This window comes from Motacilla alba, chromosome 4 (genome assembly GCF_015832195.1).
Source record: "Motacilla alba alba isolate MOTALB_02 chromosome 4, Motacilla_alba_V1.0_pri, whole genome shotgun sequence".
NCBI lineage: Eukaryota > Metazoa > Chordata > Aves > Passeriformes > Motacillidae > Motacilla > Motacilla alba.
In genome coordinates this window covers 9,308,833-9,323,714 of record NC_052019.1, presented here as the reverse complement: position 1 = coordinate 9,323,714, position 14,882 = coordinate 9,308,833, and the positions used below count along the sequence as shown (strand labels likewise).

The following is a 14,882-nucleotide window of genomic DNA, read 5'->3' as shown; positions in this document are numbered from 1 at the left end:
GACAGGGTCCTTTCAACCTGGTACTATGTGATACTAGGATCAAACTGAGATCTTACAGCCTATCTACAGGTAGTAATTAGTCAGCCCTACGTAACTGGATGCCATTCACTGTGGATGACTGGTCTGCTTTTTAAAGAACATACCTGAAATTATTCATCCTTATTAGAAATGTGGTTCAATAAATACCTTAAAATAAGCTGTAACAGAATGAAAAATTTCCAGCCAGAAAAAATATGCATAGGAAGAAAATTTCACACCCAAAATGGCAAAGTATTTCAAATGTTTCTGTTAAAACACTAAAAAAGATCAACACAAAAGTTTAATGATGTAGTCTCAAGCTTGCAGACACAGGAAGCATGCTACCATAAAATCAGGGGAAATAGATTAGCAATCTAGAGACCAGATGGTTAGTATTTACTTGCTGACATAACACCACCAAATGTTCCTAAATTTCTTTTTTAAATTTGTCTTTCACATTACATTATCAGCATAGGAACTGATCTTGCAAACATATACATAAAGATTTCAATATATTTATTCATTTGGGTAGTCCCATTGACTTTAGAACAGGAGACTGTTCACAGAACCAGGCTGTCAACTTGGGGTAAGTCTACTGAGTTGTCAACTACTTGCCTACACCGATTTGGGCAGGCTAAGTCTGTGGGGGAAAAAAAAAAAATCCTGTATACATCTTTTTGTTCTGTTTTTTTCTTTTCAAGAGAGAGTACTTTATGGAGAATATGATAAAAGCCATTCCCCAGCCATAAATTTATCTCCTGCTCTGGTGGATAACTGTTAAACTTGGCAGGGCCTGAAATAAACTGAAATAAACTTCCAGTTTGAAGTCAAGGAGTAAAAATAAATTTTTAAAAATTTACAAACATTTTTACCCAGCAAATTTTACCAGCATGAGAAAATGATGCTTAATTATTACAGGATGCTCCTATAAATTACTTAACCTCTCTCCTCTGTGAAAAATATCCTTGATTCCAAATGTTTGTTCAGAGCCTTATTTTTCTCTGGTGGGAAAAACTGTCACTCCTTGCTCTGCACTGTTTGTAACTTAAGTTACCTGTAGGGGCTCTCTATTCAAAATATACTGAATTTCACTAGCATTAGCTTTTCATACTCAAAGTTTTCTCCTTCAGCTTTATGGTTTTTCTTTCATTTTCAATATCTAAAGTGTTGTGTTCCTTCATCCCTACCATTACTGTGGTTTTTTTGGAGGCATTTGCATTGCCCTTTTGTCCAACATATTTTTTTCCCATCTTTCATCAAAATCTGCTTCTCAATTGCCTTCATGTTTCTCAATGTCTCATTTTCTCAGCTGCCTCCTCAGCTTCCTATTCCTTTATTGTCACATCACTTTCAAAGTCACCTGCCTCCAGGCAGTGTATTTCCTCCCCTATTTCATTTTTTCCATTTGCACCATCTGTGTGTGTACATGTAATACAAGCACTTCATTTGGTGAAAGTGATATCAAACTGAGTTGACCCCATTACTGCCCTGAAAATAAGAAATTTGTTTTCCTGTGCTGCAGTTTCTTTGTTGATCACACTTCTAGAAGCCATGAGGGAGTTCCTTTAATGTCATAGTTTAAATGACAAACTTGGGTAACTCCTCATGTGCTCCCCTTGAATACTTATTATACTCATCTCCCTACTCATACAGACACAGCAGCAGTGTCTGTCTCTATTTTGCAAAAACAGGAATTCTACCAAGAATTTTAATTCTAGGCAGGTCTTTCAAGTTATGATCTGTCTGAATATCACAAACATTCAAATATCTGTACCTGCAGCTAACTGTCCCACACAGATGAAAAGGCTGTGACTACCTTAAAAAAAAAAGAAATCCCCTCAAAAAACAGTCAACCTATTTTTTCAAGTAAACCTTCAGTCTCTACAGAAACAAAAGGAACAGCAGCCAAAGGAAACTCTGGGTAGGTGGGGAATTTTCAACTTGTCAAAAAGCATTAGAAAAGTTCTGTCATACAGGAAATTTGTAATATTTGTCTAAAGCTTTGCTGTGTTCACTCTCTAGGCAAAATCAGGTAATCAGAGCACAGGTAATCTGCATGGATGAGAATAAAGTCTTTTGTTAAAGAGATGATGATTTAAAACTTGAACTTTTCAATGTAACTACTAAAAGTGATGTTTTATATAGAAAAAGATCTCAGAATCACCAGAAAACACCATTTCCTTTAAAGCAGTTATGTAAGACAATGTTTCGAGTCTCATCTGGAATGCTGCGAGTCATTCTGGTCACTCACCTTTAAAATGGATGAACTCAAAAGAGCAAAATTAGCAAAACAGTCATCAAAATCCTACCTTATAAAAGAGTATTATCCATCAGAACAAGGGTTGCATGGGGCATGACCTCTAGCTCTCAAGAGTAAATGCTATATAAAGCAGCAAAATCAGCATTGATATAAGAAAAAAATTGTATAAATTAATCAGGAATAATCTGAGAAGCAATTTTATAAACTGTATTTACCTGTCTGTAATGCAGGTCTTCGTATAATTCTGGGGACAAAATACCTAACTCATTTTAAGATAGAGGTTCACACATTTACAAAAGGGATTGTATGACATGGTTCCTCATGGTAGCAGGCAAGGAATAAGATTTTCTCCATTCTTGTGTTCCTACAGATGTGGAGCTGTAATAACAGGGAAGGAGGGGGGCTACCTACTCTACAGTACAAGGTTCAGCTGTGCTGCCATTGTTGCTGCTCATTAATTGGATTTAATTGCTATATGATTCAAGTAGATAGTAAAAGTAAATACTATTAATTCCTGTGGAGGCAGGGGAGAATTTCTTTATATCTTGCAGTAAACAAGTTAAAGTGTCAGGAGGCACTGAACATGTAACCTACCAGAATGCATGACAGATCTACATTTGAAATGTGTACAACTATCTTTTCAGAATCAGAAAAGAAACTTGGCATTTTTCCAGTCTTGCAATCACTGTCATAAAGATGGGGTGAGGGACAGTTACTTTGTTTATATTTCAGCAGCCACCATTTTCTCCAAGTTCAGTCTTCAACTACATTTGCCTTATCCTGTAATTAATTAAAATCAGTAGGAATGGGCCACATTTAGATATTTAATAACTTTTAATCTTCATACCTGGAGGACCTTTTAAGAAATATTTCCTCGTATTATTAATTTGCTTGATGAGTATAACCTTCATCCTGTTCAGCAAGCATAATTAGAGATTAATTTGTTGTGTCAGGGATTTAAAATATTTTAGCTCACCATTAGGCAACAACACATTAGGAGAATACATATACAACAACACATATAGGAGAATGCAAACCCCTTCAAAGACAAAGTTTTAAGAGGGGACATTATTCAATAGCGAGAATGGAAAATGGCCTGAGTTCTTTGTAGTAGTTCTTTAGTTTCTATATTGGAATCCAACCTTTGCTCTTTCCTATACGGTAAAACAAACAGAAATATGGGAGTTTTGTAAGGAGAACACAAAAGGAAAAGGCATATAGGAAATTCTGCCGGGCAATTTTCGAATTTAAGCGAAAGATTATTTAAATGTCCCCTTTCATGGAGGAGCCATCCCGAGCTGATGCTGCATCTCAGCTCCCTGGGTACCATCCTCCGTGCCTGCGGCTCCCTCGTGTGGTGCATCCCTGTCCATCTGGGCAGCAGCGCCGCGGATCTTTCCCCTGCCATCAGTGGCTCTGAGCCTCTCACTGTGCTTACCATTCCCAGTACCCTTTGCTGTCCCAAAGCACACCATCTGCCCAGCAATAAGCAGTAAGTTTCTTCTTTTTCTTTATTTCATTTGATAGACATTATATATATGTATATACACACAGTACAATACTTTTCTTTTGTGATAGAGAATAAATGGAAGTTTTCATTGCTGGTTGTTTGTTAAGTCAACAGATTCCAGTTAATAATGAAAAAAATTTAAACGTTTAATATCAAAAGCAACTTCAAGTATCTTCTATACATTTTAGTATTCAGTATATAGGAAGGTGGTTTGGGGCATTTGTTTTTATATCAAAAAATGTATTTGAATAGACTATTTTTACCCTCATACTTTAGAGTACTATTCATATCAGGCATGGAGTTTAAAATTATGTATCTCATGGTCCCAACTAGCTCTTCACAAGAACCATAGGTCACTTATACAATCAGGCAAATGTTTCAAAACAGGGTTTAATCATCAGCAAAGTCAAGGTGCAATAACCATGTTTAGAAATGCACTATTTCATTCTCCTAAAACAGATTAAGCTGCAGTCCTTGATGTGAAGCAATATACAACACCACTGTTTGCAAAACAATACCTGACTTAGGCATAAATAGTACTTCAGTTCCCCGAGCTATTTATCCCTTAACCTTTTTGTATAAAAATAATTCAACTTAGGCATATATTGCACTAGTTTTATATACTGGATAGCTCTCACCCTGAATTATGTTTTCTTTGCTGAACTAGGATTACACTAGGGTTTTAATTTCCATGGAAAACCTGGGTATAGGGCAACAGACACACATATGGTGTGCAATAAATGGTTATCTATAATAGCAATAGTAATCTCAGAGGCATTCACAAAGGAAACTACACATTAGACTTGGAGATCATTTTCTCCAGTAGATTCATCATTCTCTCCTGTAACTGTAAGCTTTGAACTTGGATGATGTTCTGCTGATCCAGGATCCTACGCACTTCTCTACAGGTTTCTTCCATAGCTCTACTCAACTTCTTTTGTTCTTCCAACATGGCTTCCATTAATTTTAGCTTCTTCTTTTGGAAACTGCAGTTTTGCATTTTTCTTTTCTTAACCGGTCTTTCTTCAGCTCTGAAATGTGAATATTTGTTAGAAATTAGAGTCATATTTATAAAAAAAGAGAACCCAAAATTCGATAGCATATTCTTGGCCAAGCTACAACCTAATCATATTTTTAAACCCCTGTGTTCCCCAATAAATTCCACCTCAAGTTTGTGCCAAAACATAAGTATTTAATGTATTATTGCATAGTGTTACAGATTGTAAAAAAAAAAAAAAAAAAAAAAAAGAAAAGGTTTTACATCTCATTGTTTTTAATAAGAATTTTCCCTGCAGAATACTAGGCTTTTTTTTTTTTTTTTTAATCTTGACATGTCTTACACATTGAATTTATACACTGTCCTGGGAGAGACATTTGGCTTATTTGGCCATCGAAACTCCAATTTTAAAGCTGCAAATAACCATTCCAATCCAGCGAAAGTGCTGCATGGTTACATGTGATAGTATCTCACAGCTTGTTTTTTACAGCATTGCATCAGTAAGGCTGGTCCCACTCCAGAATATGAGTCTCAGAATTTGCTCTTGTGCCAAGACACAGCAGTGGCACTGACCACTCTTTTTTTCATATTCCACTACAAAACGTTATAAACAACATAAAAGCCTGAAAAGACAGAAAAATACCTGGGGGTTCTGGTTGACAGTGGCTGACCATGAGCCCAGTGTGCCCAGGTGGCCAAGAAGGCCAATGGCACCTGGCCTGGATCAGCAGTGGTGTGGCCAGCAGGACCAGGGCAGGACTGTCACCCTGTACTCGGCGCTGGTGAGTCCTCCAGTCCTGTGTCCATTTTTGGGCCCCTCATGAGAATAAAAACACTGAGGGGCTGGAGCGTGTCCAGAGAAGGGCAATGGACATCCTCATGTGAAATATGCAGAGCTGCCATGTGGAATTTGGGGAACACTTTCAGAATTTCCTCTATGCTTTATCATGCTGGGTTTCTGTTTTGGAAGAGAGATAACCATGGCAATAAAGACAGTGCTCTCAAGGAGTAAAGGTCACATGGCTGTTCTAACTTGGGGTGACAGAGCCACACAGTCAAAACCAGCCCATGTGGCATACCAGTGAGAGCACACACACACAGATCTGTGTCTCTTAACCTGCAGCCTAAGAAGGAACCATGCTAAACTGTGAAAGAGGAAGAAAGGCAAGTAGAAGGCATATGTGTAAGTCTACTACACATCTGAGAAACCTCCAGTTAGAGCTGGATAACCCCTTTCCTAACTTTAAGTGAGAGACCATGTCTTCATTTACACCTTTTGTAACTCCAGACTGGAGTCCCCAACATCAAAGCTATCTGATGATGTGTCTTGAAGTCCCTTGACACAAACAGCAATCTCAGTCGTGTTCTGCCAAATGCGGTATCCTTCCTAGGTGAAATGCAATAATGAGATAGTACAGTTGTGACTAGAATGCCATGTCAACATGCTGCAGATTTTAAGACATCCTTGAATAAGGATAACTTGAACTCTTGAGAAATGTGTTTTTATTAATGTGAAGAAGGGTAGTGGGGGTGAGGTCACTCAGCTGTGACAGATTTGTATCATAATTTGATTCATGTTCTTATCCTACTTGACAGGCTTTGTGCAGCAGTCACTGTGACATTCAGATCTGTCAGCAGAAGAGATAAACAATCCTTAGCATCTAAAAGGCTTAATGCAAATATAAGAAAAAGACTCAACCCCCTTGACATTTAAGAGTACAGTGACCCAAAAAGGGTGAGATACTGTCTACTTTGGAAGGCATACAATAAACTCAGCTCTGCAGGTTCTATATAGCATATTTGATTTGGGGCATCAAATAAATGTGAATAAAATAAATACATGCTGCTCTGCTAAAACTGTGGGGCTGCTAAAACTGTGGGTCAAGCTTACTTCAGATCACTGAAATCATCAATCTCACAATCCTGTGAGAATGGGTCTTGGCTAACACTAAGTTCTGTTTGTCTCCCTTAAGTCTAAGGGCCGGAATTACTTCAAATGTGGTTCTCAAAGAGGTCAAGCAAGTGGAAAAGATCCACAGCAGGTCTGTTGTCTAAGGACAGCACTGAATCTGTTGTTCCAAGGTTCCCATCACTGCAGTCACATTCACAATGAATGCTTGCTTTCTGGTAGGCAGAGCAAGAAACTTTCTGAAATGGTGATATTATTTTACCCAAAGTCATCTTTTGAATTTAAACTTGTCTTCACAGAGGATTTAAATGTTGGAAACTTGATGAATCTCTATTCTCTTCACCATACAGTGTTAGAAAGTAGCTGTGGTAAAACCTCTTGTCTTGAAACCAGTACGAACTCACTCCACAAGAGGGCTTGTGTGTTGTCGACATAAGCACTGGTGAGAATGGTCCTTGATAAGGAATGAGAGAGAAAACCTGAGGTTTGTCAATGGTACTGAGATGCACTGAGCATTGTATGTCTTTCTTGGTAACAGTAGCCACCATTTGGGCTTTAATTTCAACTGAGACAACAACGACAACAATGACAAAGCAAATCAAACCAAACCAAAACAAGATGGAGTGGTTTAGATTGAAAGATCTAAAATAAGCCTTATTTTTAAGAGAAAAAAATCTTTGAAGTGTTTTCCTAGAGTCTGTAAAGGATTTTACCTGGTTTTCAGTTAAATCCATCAAAGAACTGTAAGACATGAAACCATACATCCAAGACAGTAAGTGCCTTGCACAGCTCCAGAGACAAAGGAGCAGCAAATTTTTACTGTGTCAGCAGTATCTGCAGTCTGCTAATAACTAAAAAAGTACTCACTGAAGAGTGCTAGCTCAGAACTGTGTTTTAGCACAGAGAAGTTCTCCCAAAAGCAATGGCCCAAGAACTCTTCAAGGTCTCCCAAGTACTCCCTACATTTGTGTACAATAACAAAACACAACTTGGTAATTAGCCTTCATTGAAAAGAAATACTTATTTCAGAAATGTTCAGAAAGCCCTAGCTTTGGTGATGGTCCCAGTCTCCTTTTCTCTCCACTGACTGATATTGAAAGGGTTCTGTGGTCACTCACAAGTTCACAGTAAGGAATTGGCATTTACAACCCTCTCCTCTTGCAGAATTGCTGCTGAAAGGGAGCTCCTGAGAAGGGCCCCACAAAAGAAGGCTCCAAAGATGCTAATTTACAAGCGAAGAGCACTTGCAACATGAAACAATTAAAAATGTCCAGTGATGCCCATCCAGTGATGAGTTATTTGAATACTGAAGTGTTTTCTCAGATTCTGAGCCATCTTTCTTGAGAAGTTCTAGGTGTCCTGGGCAGCATGGCAGAGACCCTCTCTGTCAGTAATTTTTTATAACAAATTCAAGAGAGAAGCAGGATTATGGGTTCAGCACCAAGTAACCCAAGCGGCACCAGTGTCCTCAAACAGTTCCAGCTAGGAGCATGTCTCCTTTGCCAGTGTATAAGCACAAGAATAAGGAGCTACTGATGATGGCTGTAGCATCAATGCTCCTGATGCCTCTTCTCCATGTTGTGTTCCTGTGCAGCCAACAGCTCTGTGACAACAGGGGGGCAGCAGATCCTGGCAGCATCCACAAGCTGCTGAAGGAGCACCTCCCTCTTTGCCAAGCCTAGTCTCTGAAGGCAGATTTTGAGGGAAATCTCAGGAAAGAAGGGTCTGGAGAAGTAAGGACCTCAAACACAATCTGCTGGTACTCTTCTGCTGGGCTCCCAATGCCTACAGCAGAGTATACAAGAGATTGGCACTGGTATTCCTCTGACCACATGAACCAAGTGCGGAAGGGCTCTGGCACTGGGACCATATTCCAAACAGAACCTCATGAAGCTGTTTCCCTGCTATGCTTTAAAACAGGAGGGTTCCAAGGAAGCAAACCAAGGGAAAGAAATTGTTCCATCTCACCAAGGAGACTGAGCAGAAACGACTACATGTAATGGACATGAGGGGGAACAATGCAAACCTCCAGATACAATCAGGCAACATATTAGGCAAATCTCAAATGTATTTGCTGTCTGCCTACCTAATACCAATTTAATTCATTGTTCAATTAAAATTTCCTTGATTGATTGCTTACACTTATCCTATACAGCTTGTTTCAGGGACATGTGTGAATAATTAATGAAGCAGGAGTTGAATACAAAGAGTTCTCTGTTTATCAAAATGCATTATCTTCACAAAGCCCTAACAACAGTTCCTCATTTCTGACTACTTCATGGCAAACAGGTCTCCAGTACCATCAGTTCTTGGAATTTATGGCTTTTAACACCCAAAAGCTGTTTCTCACTGGTTTGGGGGGTTTTTAGCTCCATATAAATCTGAGCAGACCTCCATAATCCATGTCTTTAGTAAAAGAATTAACAATGGTCTGGATATAAACAATATTAATATTAGAGATTATAAAAAGATCTTCAGACCATAAGGACTGAGGATGAGACAACCTGGATCTTCTGGCAAACTAGGCTCATTCAATCATTCAAATGCATTCAGGAATTAATGAGACTCATCCTTGAAGTAAAGCACAGAAAAGAACCACAAATGGCTTGGAGCCTGGGCAAAGCACCTTGCTAGGATAACAAGGCTGCATAATGAGTTAAGCACACTACATAATGCACATAGCCTAAAGCTCAAACTTCTTTGTAGATGATGCCCATTCAGATTTAAATAGCTGTAGCATAATTTTAGAAATAGTAAAGTCTTTGCCAAATATGTTGTTTCCCAACTTAGCATCATCACAAAGTTTTAATGCACTTCTTTCAATCCATATCTTGGCTAGTTAATGTTACCAATTCTTACTTTTTCTTCCTGTGTAAACTTTCTGTAGCAAATTAATTCATCTACATTTAAAAATTTTAAAAATACCAGACGGTAAAATCATAGCACACAACCACCTTGCCAGAAAGAGAAAAATACTCAAAGGTTCTCCAATTTACTAAATAAAAAGGTAAGCAGAAGTAACATCTGAAAGTTTCACTCACTAAATTCACATTAGAAACAAGGGACTGATTTAAACAAGGGTTTGCTTATCACTAGAGAGAAGGGAAGAGTAAATTCTCCATCTTCTGTATTTATCAGGTCTAGACTAGACATTTAGTATTTCCCAGAGTGAAACAAATCATAGGAACAAAGTGGAGGACAGCAGAGACAGGGGGCTCCTGAGTGCAGAAGTGCCCTGCTGAGGGAAGAACCCTCTCCATAACATTTCTGGGCTCCACATAAAAAATGACCAAATTCAAATGGTATCTAACAAGAAGTCAGACTAAATAGCACAGTGGTTTTATTATGATCGTTTAATCCATGAAAGTAACTCTTTCACCCCATCTTCAGTACAATTGAAATGGCAGAACACAAGAAGTCTGAGCTACATTCACAGCCTCTATGTTCTGTCATTATTTTACTATGAAAACAAAGACCATCAATTAATCCACAGGGTGAAAAAACACTGTTTTCAATTAGATAAAAAGTCATTTACAGTGGTGTCAGGAATTTGGATTCGAAAAGTTTAAGCTGCAGTACAAGACTCCACCACATTGCATTATATTTTATGACCATAATAGAATAATTCTATTACTGTCAGATGTTTTGTACTGTATAACAGTGTCAGAGCAGTGTTAGAACAATACTAAGCAATTACAGGCACTCCTTTAAAGGGATTCCAAATGTTTTCCTCATCCACACACTTGAAACAAAAATTCAAGTTAATTTTATCTCACATTAATTGTATTATCACTAACCAGCAAAATTTGGGTTTTGTAAGAAGGTCAACTCAAAGTTTTCAAACAGAGTGCAAAGAAAACCAGTTTCAACTATTTTTAGCTTGACAATATATATGCACTGATTGAAGTACAAAACTTGACATTTTTTGCTATCATGAAAGCTAAACATTCAATTGAATTTTTTTAAACTATAATTTATATAGCCAAGTAGACTCCTGCTATGTTCAAAGATACTGTGAAAAACACAAAGCTGACACTCTAAGGCTGTGTTGGAGAGTTTAAAGGAATAGCAGAAAAGTTTTCAGTAGTTTAAAAGTTATTTAAAAGAACTACTGTTTGAAACATTTTTTCCCTATCAATTGTTGCCCTAACATTAGGATTTTTATTACTGAAGAAAAAATCCCGTAATGTAAGTTGTAAAATATACAGCTGCAAAACACATCTGCATTTTCATATAGACATGAGTGTGTATTTTTCAAAATAGGGAAATTGAGGACCTAAAACATTCTTTTGATTTCAATTCCCCGAGTTTTGTTCTTTTTTTGAATCTGTTGGATCAATTGTCTGCTATTCAGAGGCAAGGGCATTGATAAAACAGCCAAGATGGACCCAAGTTTTTTATGCTAATTCTTTTCTCTGTTGTTGGCTATTTCAAAGTGTTTTTCAAATACAGGATGAGACACTAATTGCTTAAGCTATAAATTGCTTCCTCAGCTCATAATTTTCCATTAGTAAAATAATTAACTTCCTTGTCTAACCATGGCAGCTCTAAGTGATTTTAACCCATGTGGTATCACTAGCAAGCAACGTGTTTCCTTCTGGCCAAGAAAGGGTTCCCTACTCTGCTCTCATTCATCAGCCTAAATTAAACAGGTCAAAGCTGGACAAGCTTTTCAAACCCCCTAGGAATATTGGAATAACACTTTTTCTCCTTCCAGACACATTCCCCATTATCACAAGTGGTTTCTAATGTTTAATCCAGTCATGATGCTCACCTGTAATATTACACTGATCTCTCATGTGGCATCTACTGCTCTACTTCTCCTTTGCTTTTAAAACAGGGGAACTGTATTTCAACTTGTCACTGTGTAACTATCTTGCTGCTAAACGATATGCACAATATTCTATGGCACAAAATTCTTTCATAGTGGAGACTGTGAGACCATGGCTGAATTCTGAAGGTATGGAGGTCCTGCCATCCCGAGAGCTGCCCTGTCCCTCCCTGCAGCTCCCAGACCTCCTGAGCCATCCAGTACAGCCACTCCTAGCAGGCAGCAGCATTGCAGGGGCTGAGTGGCATTACCTGCCCCAAGCTTGCAGCCAGCTGAAAGCCAGCCTGTGCCACTAGGGGCTGGATTTAAATGAGATGCAGTTCCTAAATTTAGCCAAGTAAAGTTAAAATACTTTTTACTAGAACAGGTTAGGGTATTTCCTTGGATAAAGTTACAAATAAATTAACAAACCACTGAACCTGAAGCTGGCAAAAAATGCATCATAGCCTAAATTTTCCAGAGCTTATAATTTAGTGACTGATTTAAGTCCATTTTAGTGGTAAATGAAAGCACCTACATGAGTTGAGAGTCCACCTGCAAACTGTGGGCACAACAGATGTGGATTTGGGGTTGATTAACTTGATCTCTGTGAGACATGTCCATGTTCTGTAGTGAAGCCTGGTGTAGCAACCTCTGTCCTCTCTTATGGTACAAAATCTGTATTGTCCTGGAGTTGTCCCTAAGCTGAAAAAACTTAACATCCAATTAACATCCATTTTTAAAAACCCTGATGCTATCAAGTAGTCGAGTGAATAAACTCCACAATGTTTGTGGAAATGTGACCTTCTAATTAAACATTAAATAAAGTTATTGTAAATCCAATTGGGAATAAAGTTATTGCATCTGAAGTGTGACTGTGGAGATTGCAAATCCTAAAGTCAAGCGAGTTTGTGTGTCAGGAATATCAACTACTTACAATGGACTAGGATGAAAACAAATTGTTGCTTGTGAACAAAAAGGTTGCTGTAATTCAAAAGTTATGCACCCTCGTAAATATTCGTTGCCAAAAAAAAAAAAAAGGATTTTTTAAAATAATCAGTTATTCAAGGACTATGTGCTTGAATGATTGAATGAATTTAACTTAGTTTTATTCATCCAAGGGTGGGTCTGGAAACAATAATTCGAACTTGCTCAGTTGGTTCCTCTTCCAGCTCAACATCTCTACAGTTGCATGACTGACAGGTAATTTTACTGTTACAGTTAAAGCCTCACATACTCATGATAAGGATCTCTAGGATCAACTTTCTTCCTGCCAGAAAACTGTAATCAGCTCTTATTTCACACCACTCTGAATGAAAAATGAGACCAGTAAAGTCTGAAATTTGTATCAAGAGTACAACCCTGCCTTTTGTTAAAATGCTGCCTTCCAGGGAACTCCAATCATATTAAAAAAAAAAAAAAAAAAAGGAATCACATGTATGCCTCTCAAACTAGCATTTAATTTGAAAAAAATTACATTCTCAATTGTATTTAAAATAATGTAATGTACTTTCAAACTGCATGAGCAGCTTTTCAGTGTCCACAGAAATATTTATTTTGCATCTTTTCACCATTTTAATAACAACTGAAGCCAGAGAAATTTCATACTCATATCAAAAGCAAAACTAGAGCAAGCCAAAAATCATCTAAGCAGTGTGTTATATCTCTGATTGCACCGCAGGACTCTCTTGAACATGCCTGTACTGCTTTTATGAACACTCTCCCTGATGTGAGCCGTGACATGCATGCTGAGTTTTGGCAATAATATACAACTTTTTGCCCAGTTCTCCTACTCCTTTCCAGTCTTTCATAAAGGAATAAAGAAAATGCCCTAATTCAGCAAAGTGACTGAGATTGGGGAACAGATCTCATTTATGATTTACAGAAAAAAATACAAGAGCTGTTAGAGAAAAATGTGTGAGGGTGTTCCCTTTACACAGCAAATTCGGTTCATTCTGCAAAATCCTAAAAAGAGGGGAAAATAGATGCTACCTCAGCTTGTAAGAAAGCAAGCTCGATGAGCTCTCTGAATGTTCATCTTCAAAGCATTCTTCCCTTCCTTCATATGTAAACTGGTTGTATGGCAAGTACAGAGGCGTGGACTTGGCTGACGGAGATTGCGAGGCCTCTGTCTGGGATGTAGAAGGACCTGGCTGCTGGTTCTCGTGCATTTTCACATCGCTGTGCTCTGTCACTTTGGATAAGATCCTATCAATGGTTTTGTAGTAAGGCCAGTCAGGTGCCACAGTTTCACTGTCAGTCATGCATTTTAATTTCCTGTAAAAAAGGCACACAACATTAAAGCGTGTTTTCCTACAAAAAGCACTTTTCATACAAATAGATCTCAAAACATTTGTTCTGGTCACATGTAGGAGTCAAACTGAATGCTTTTAATGAGAATAAAATTAGCCACTTTTCTTCTGTAACTTCCAGTGAAGCCTTTCAGGTTCTTTTCCTAGGTTTGACCTGTTATAAAAAGTTGCATGTAAACCCCAAATGAAATTCAATACACATAAAGAACATTACAACTTCTAATGGAAACAGGACTGTGTTGGTGGTTGAATAATTTTCTTCCCCTTATGGAATACCCAGCTAACCAATCTGACAGCAGTCCCTGACAGCTGGACTAAGCTACACACCACAGCCTTTACTAAACTGAGGGCAGCCCTGTGCTTTCATGCTTTGAAGAATGAATATTTATTTTCTATTATGAATACAAGGGACTATAAATATAATGCATATTCTTTTTCTAATATGGCTTAAAAGCCCTGAAATGCCTTGGTAAATATCCTTGTAACAACCATGAGATACAGACATCCGTCCATTTGTTACAGAATAAAGATAAGGGTAGGGAAAAGTACAGAGTTTCATTAATTTACAAAAAAAAAAAAAAAAAAAAACCAAAAAAAAACCAAAAAAAAAACCTCTAAAACAGTTAATAATGCATTAGAAACAGCATGCACAAAATCATTACATTACACTGGTCTATCAACCATGACCCTGGCTTTCATGTGTATCTTATGAGATTTATTATTCAGTCCTCAGACAAGTTCACTGCTATCCCAGTACTTACCCAGTGTTATTTTATTTTCTTTTACTGAGAAATATAAAACTGAGGTATATAGATGTAGTATACATCTCAAAGAAATTCCACAGTCCAGCTAGAGTCCCAAACTTTCTTTTCATTTGCCTCTCCCAGTTCAGATCTTGTTACTCTGAATCAAAATGCAGGAAGGGAACACAACAGGAAAGGCAAGACCAATGATAAATGCCCCATTTTCATAAACCAGATTTCATTCAAATTAACAAAAAAGCTGAACCAAATCTGATTCTCACAGCTAGAGGTTTGCATTTGCAGAACAAAAACCCAAACCATAA

At 37.8% G+C, this 14,882-nt stretch overlaps 1 protein-coding gene across 2 annotated transcripts in view; it reads right to left on the bottom strand.

Annotated features, from left to right (window-relative positions):
- Positions 1-3,774: 3,774 nt before the first annotated feature.
- The window catches only part of MSANTD1 (Myb/SANT DNA binding domain containing 1), a 39,126-nt gene continuing 28,018 nt past the window's right edge, over positions 3,775-14,882 (bottom strand). For both annotated transcript variants that reach the window (XM_038136674.1, XM_038136673.1), the window contains exons 4-5: positions 13,497-13,781; positions 3,775-4,819 (exon numbers count right to left, since the gene is read on the bottom strand). In XM_038136674.1, coding sequence (XP_037992602.1) covers positions 4,579-4,819; positions 13,497-13,781 — 526 coding nt within the window. In that variant the 3' untranslated portion in view covers positions 3,775-4,578. The remainder of the gene's footprint in view (positions 4,820-13,496; positions 13,782-14,882) is intronic.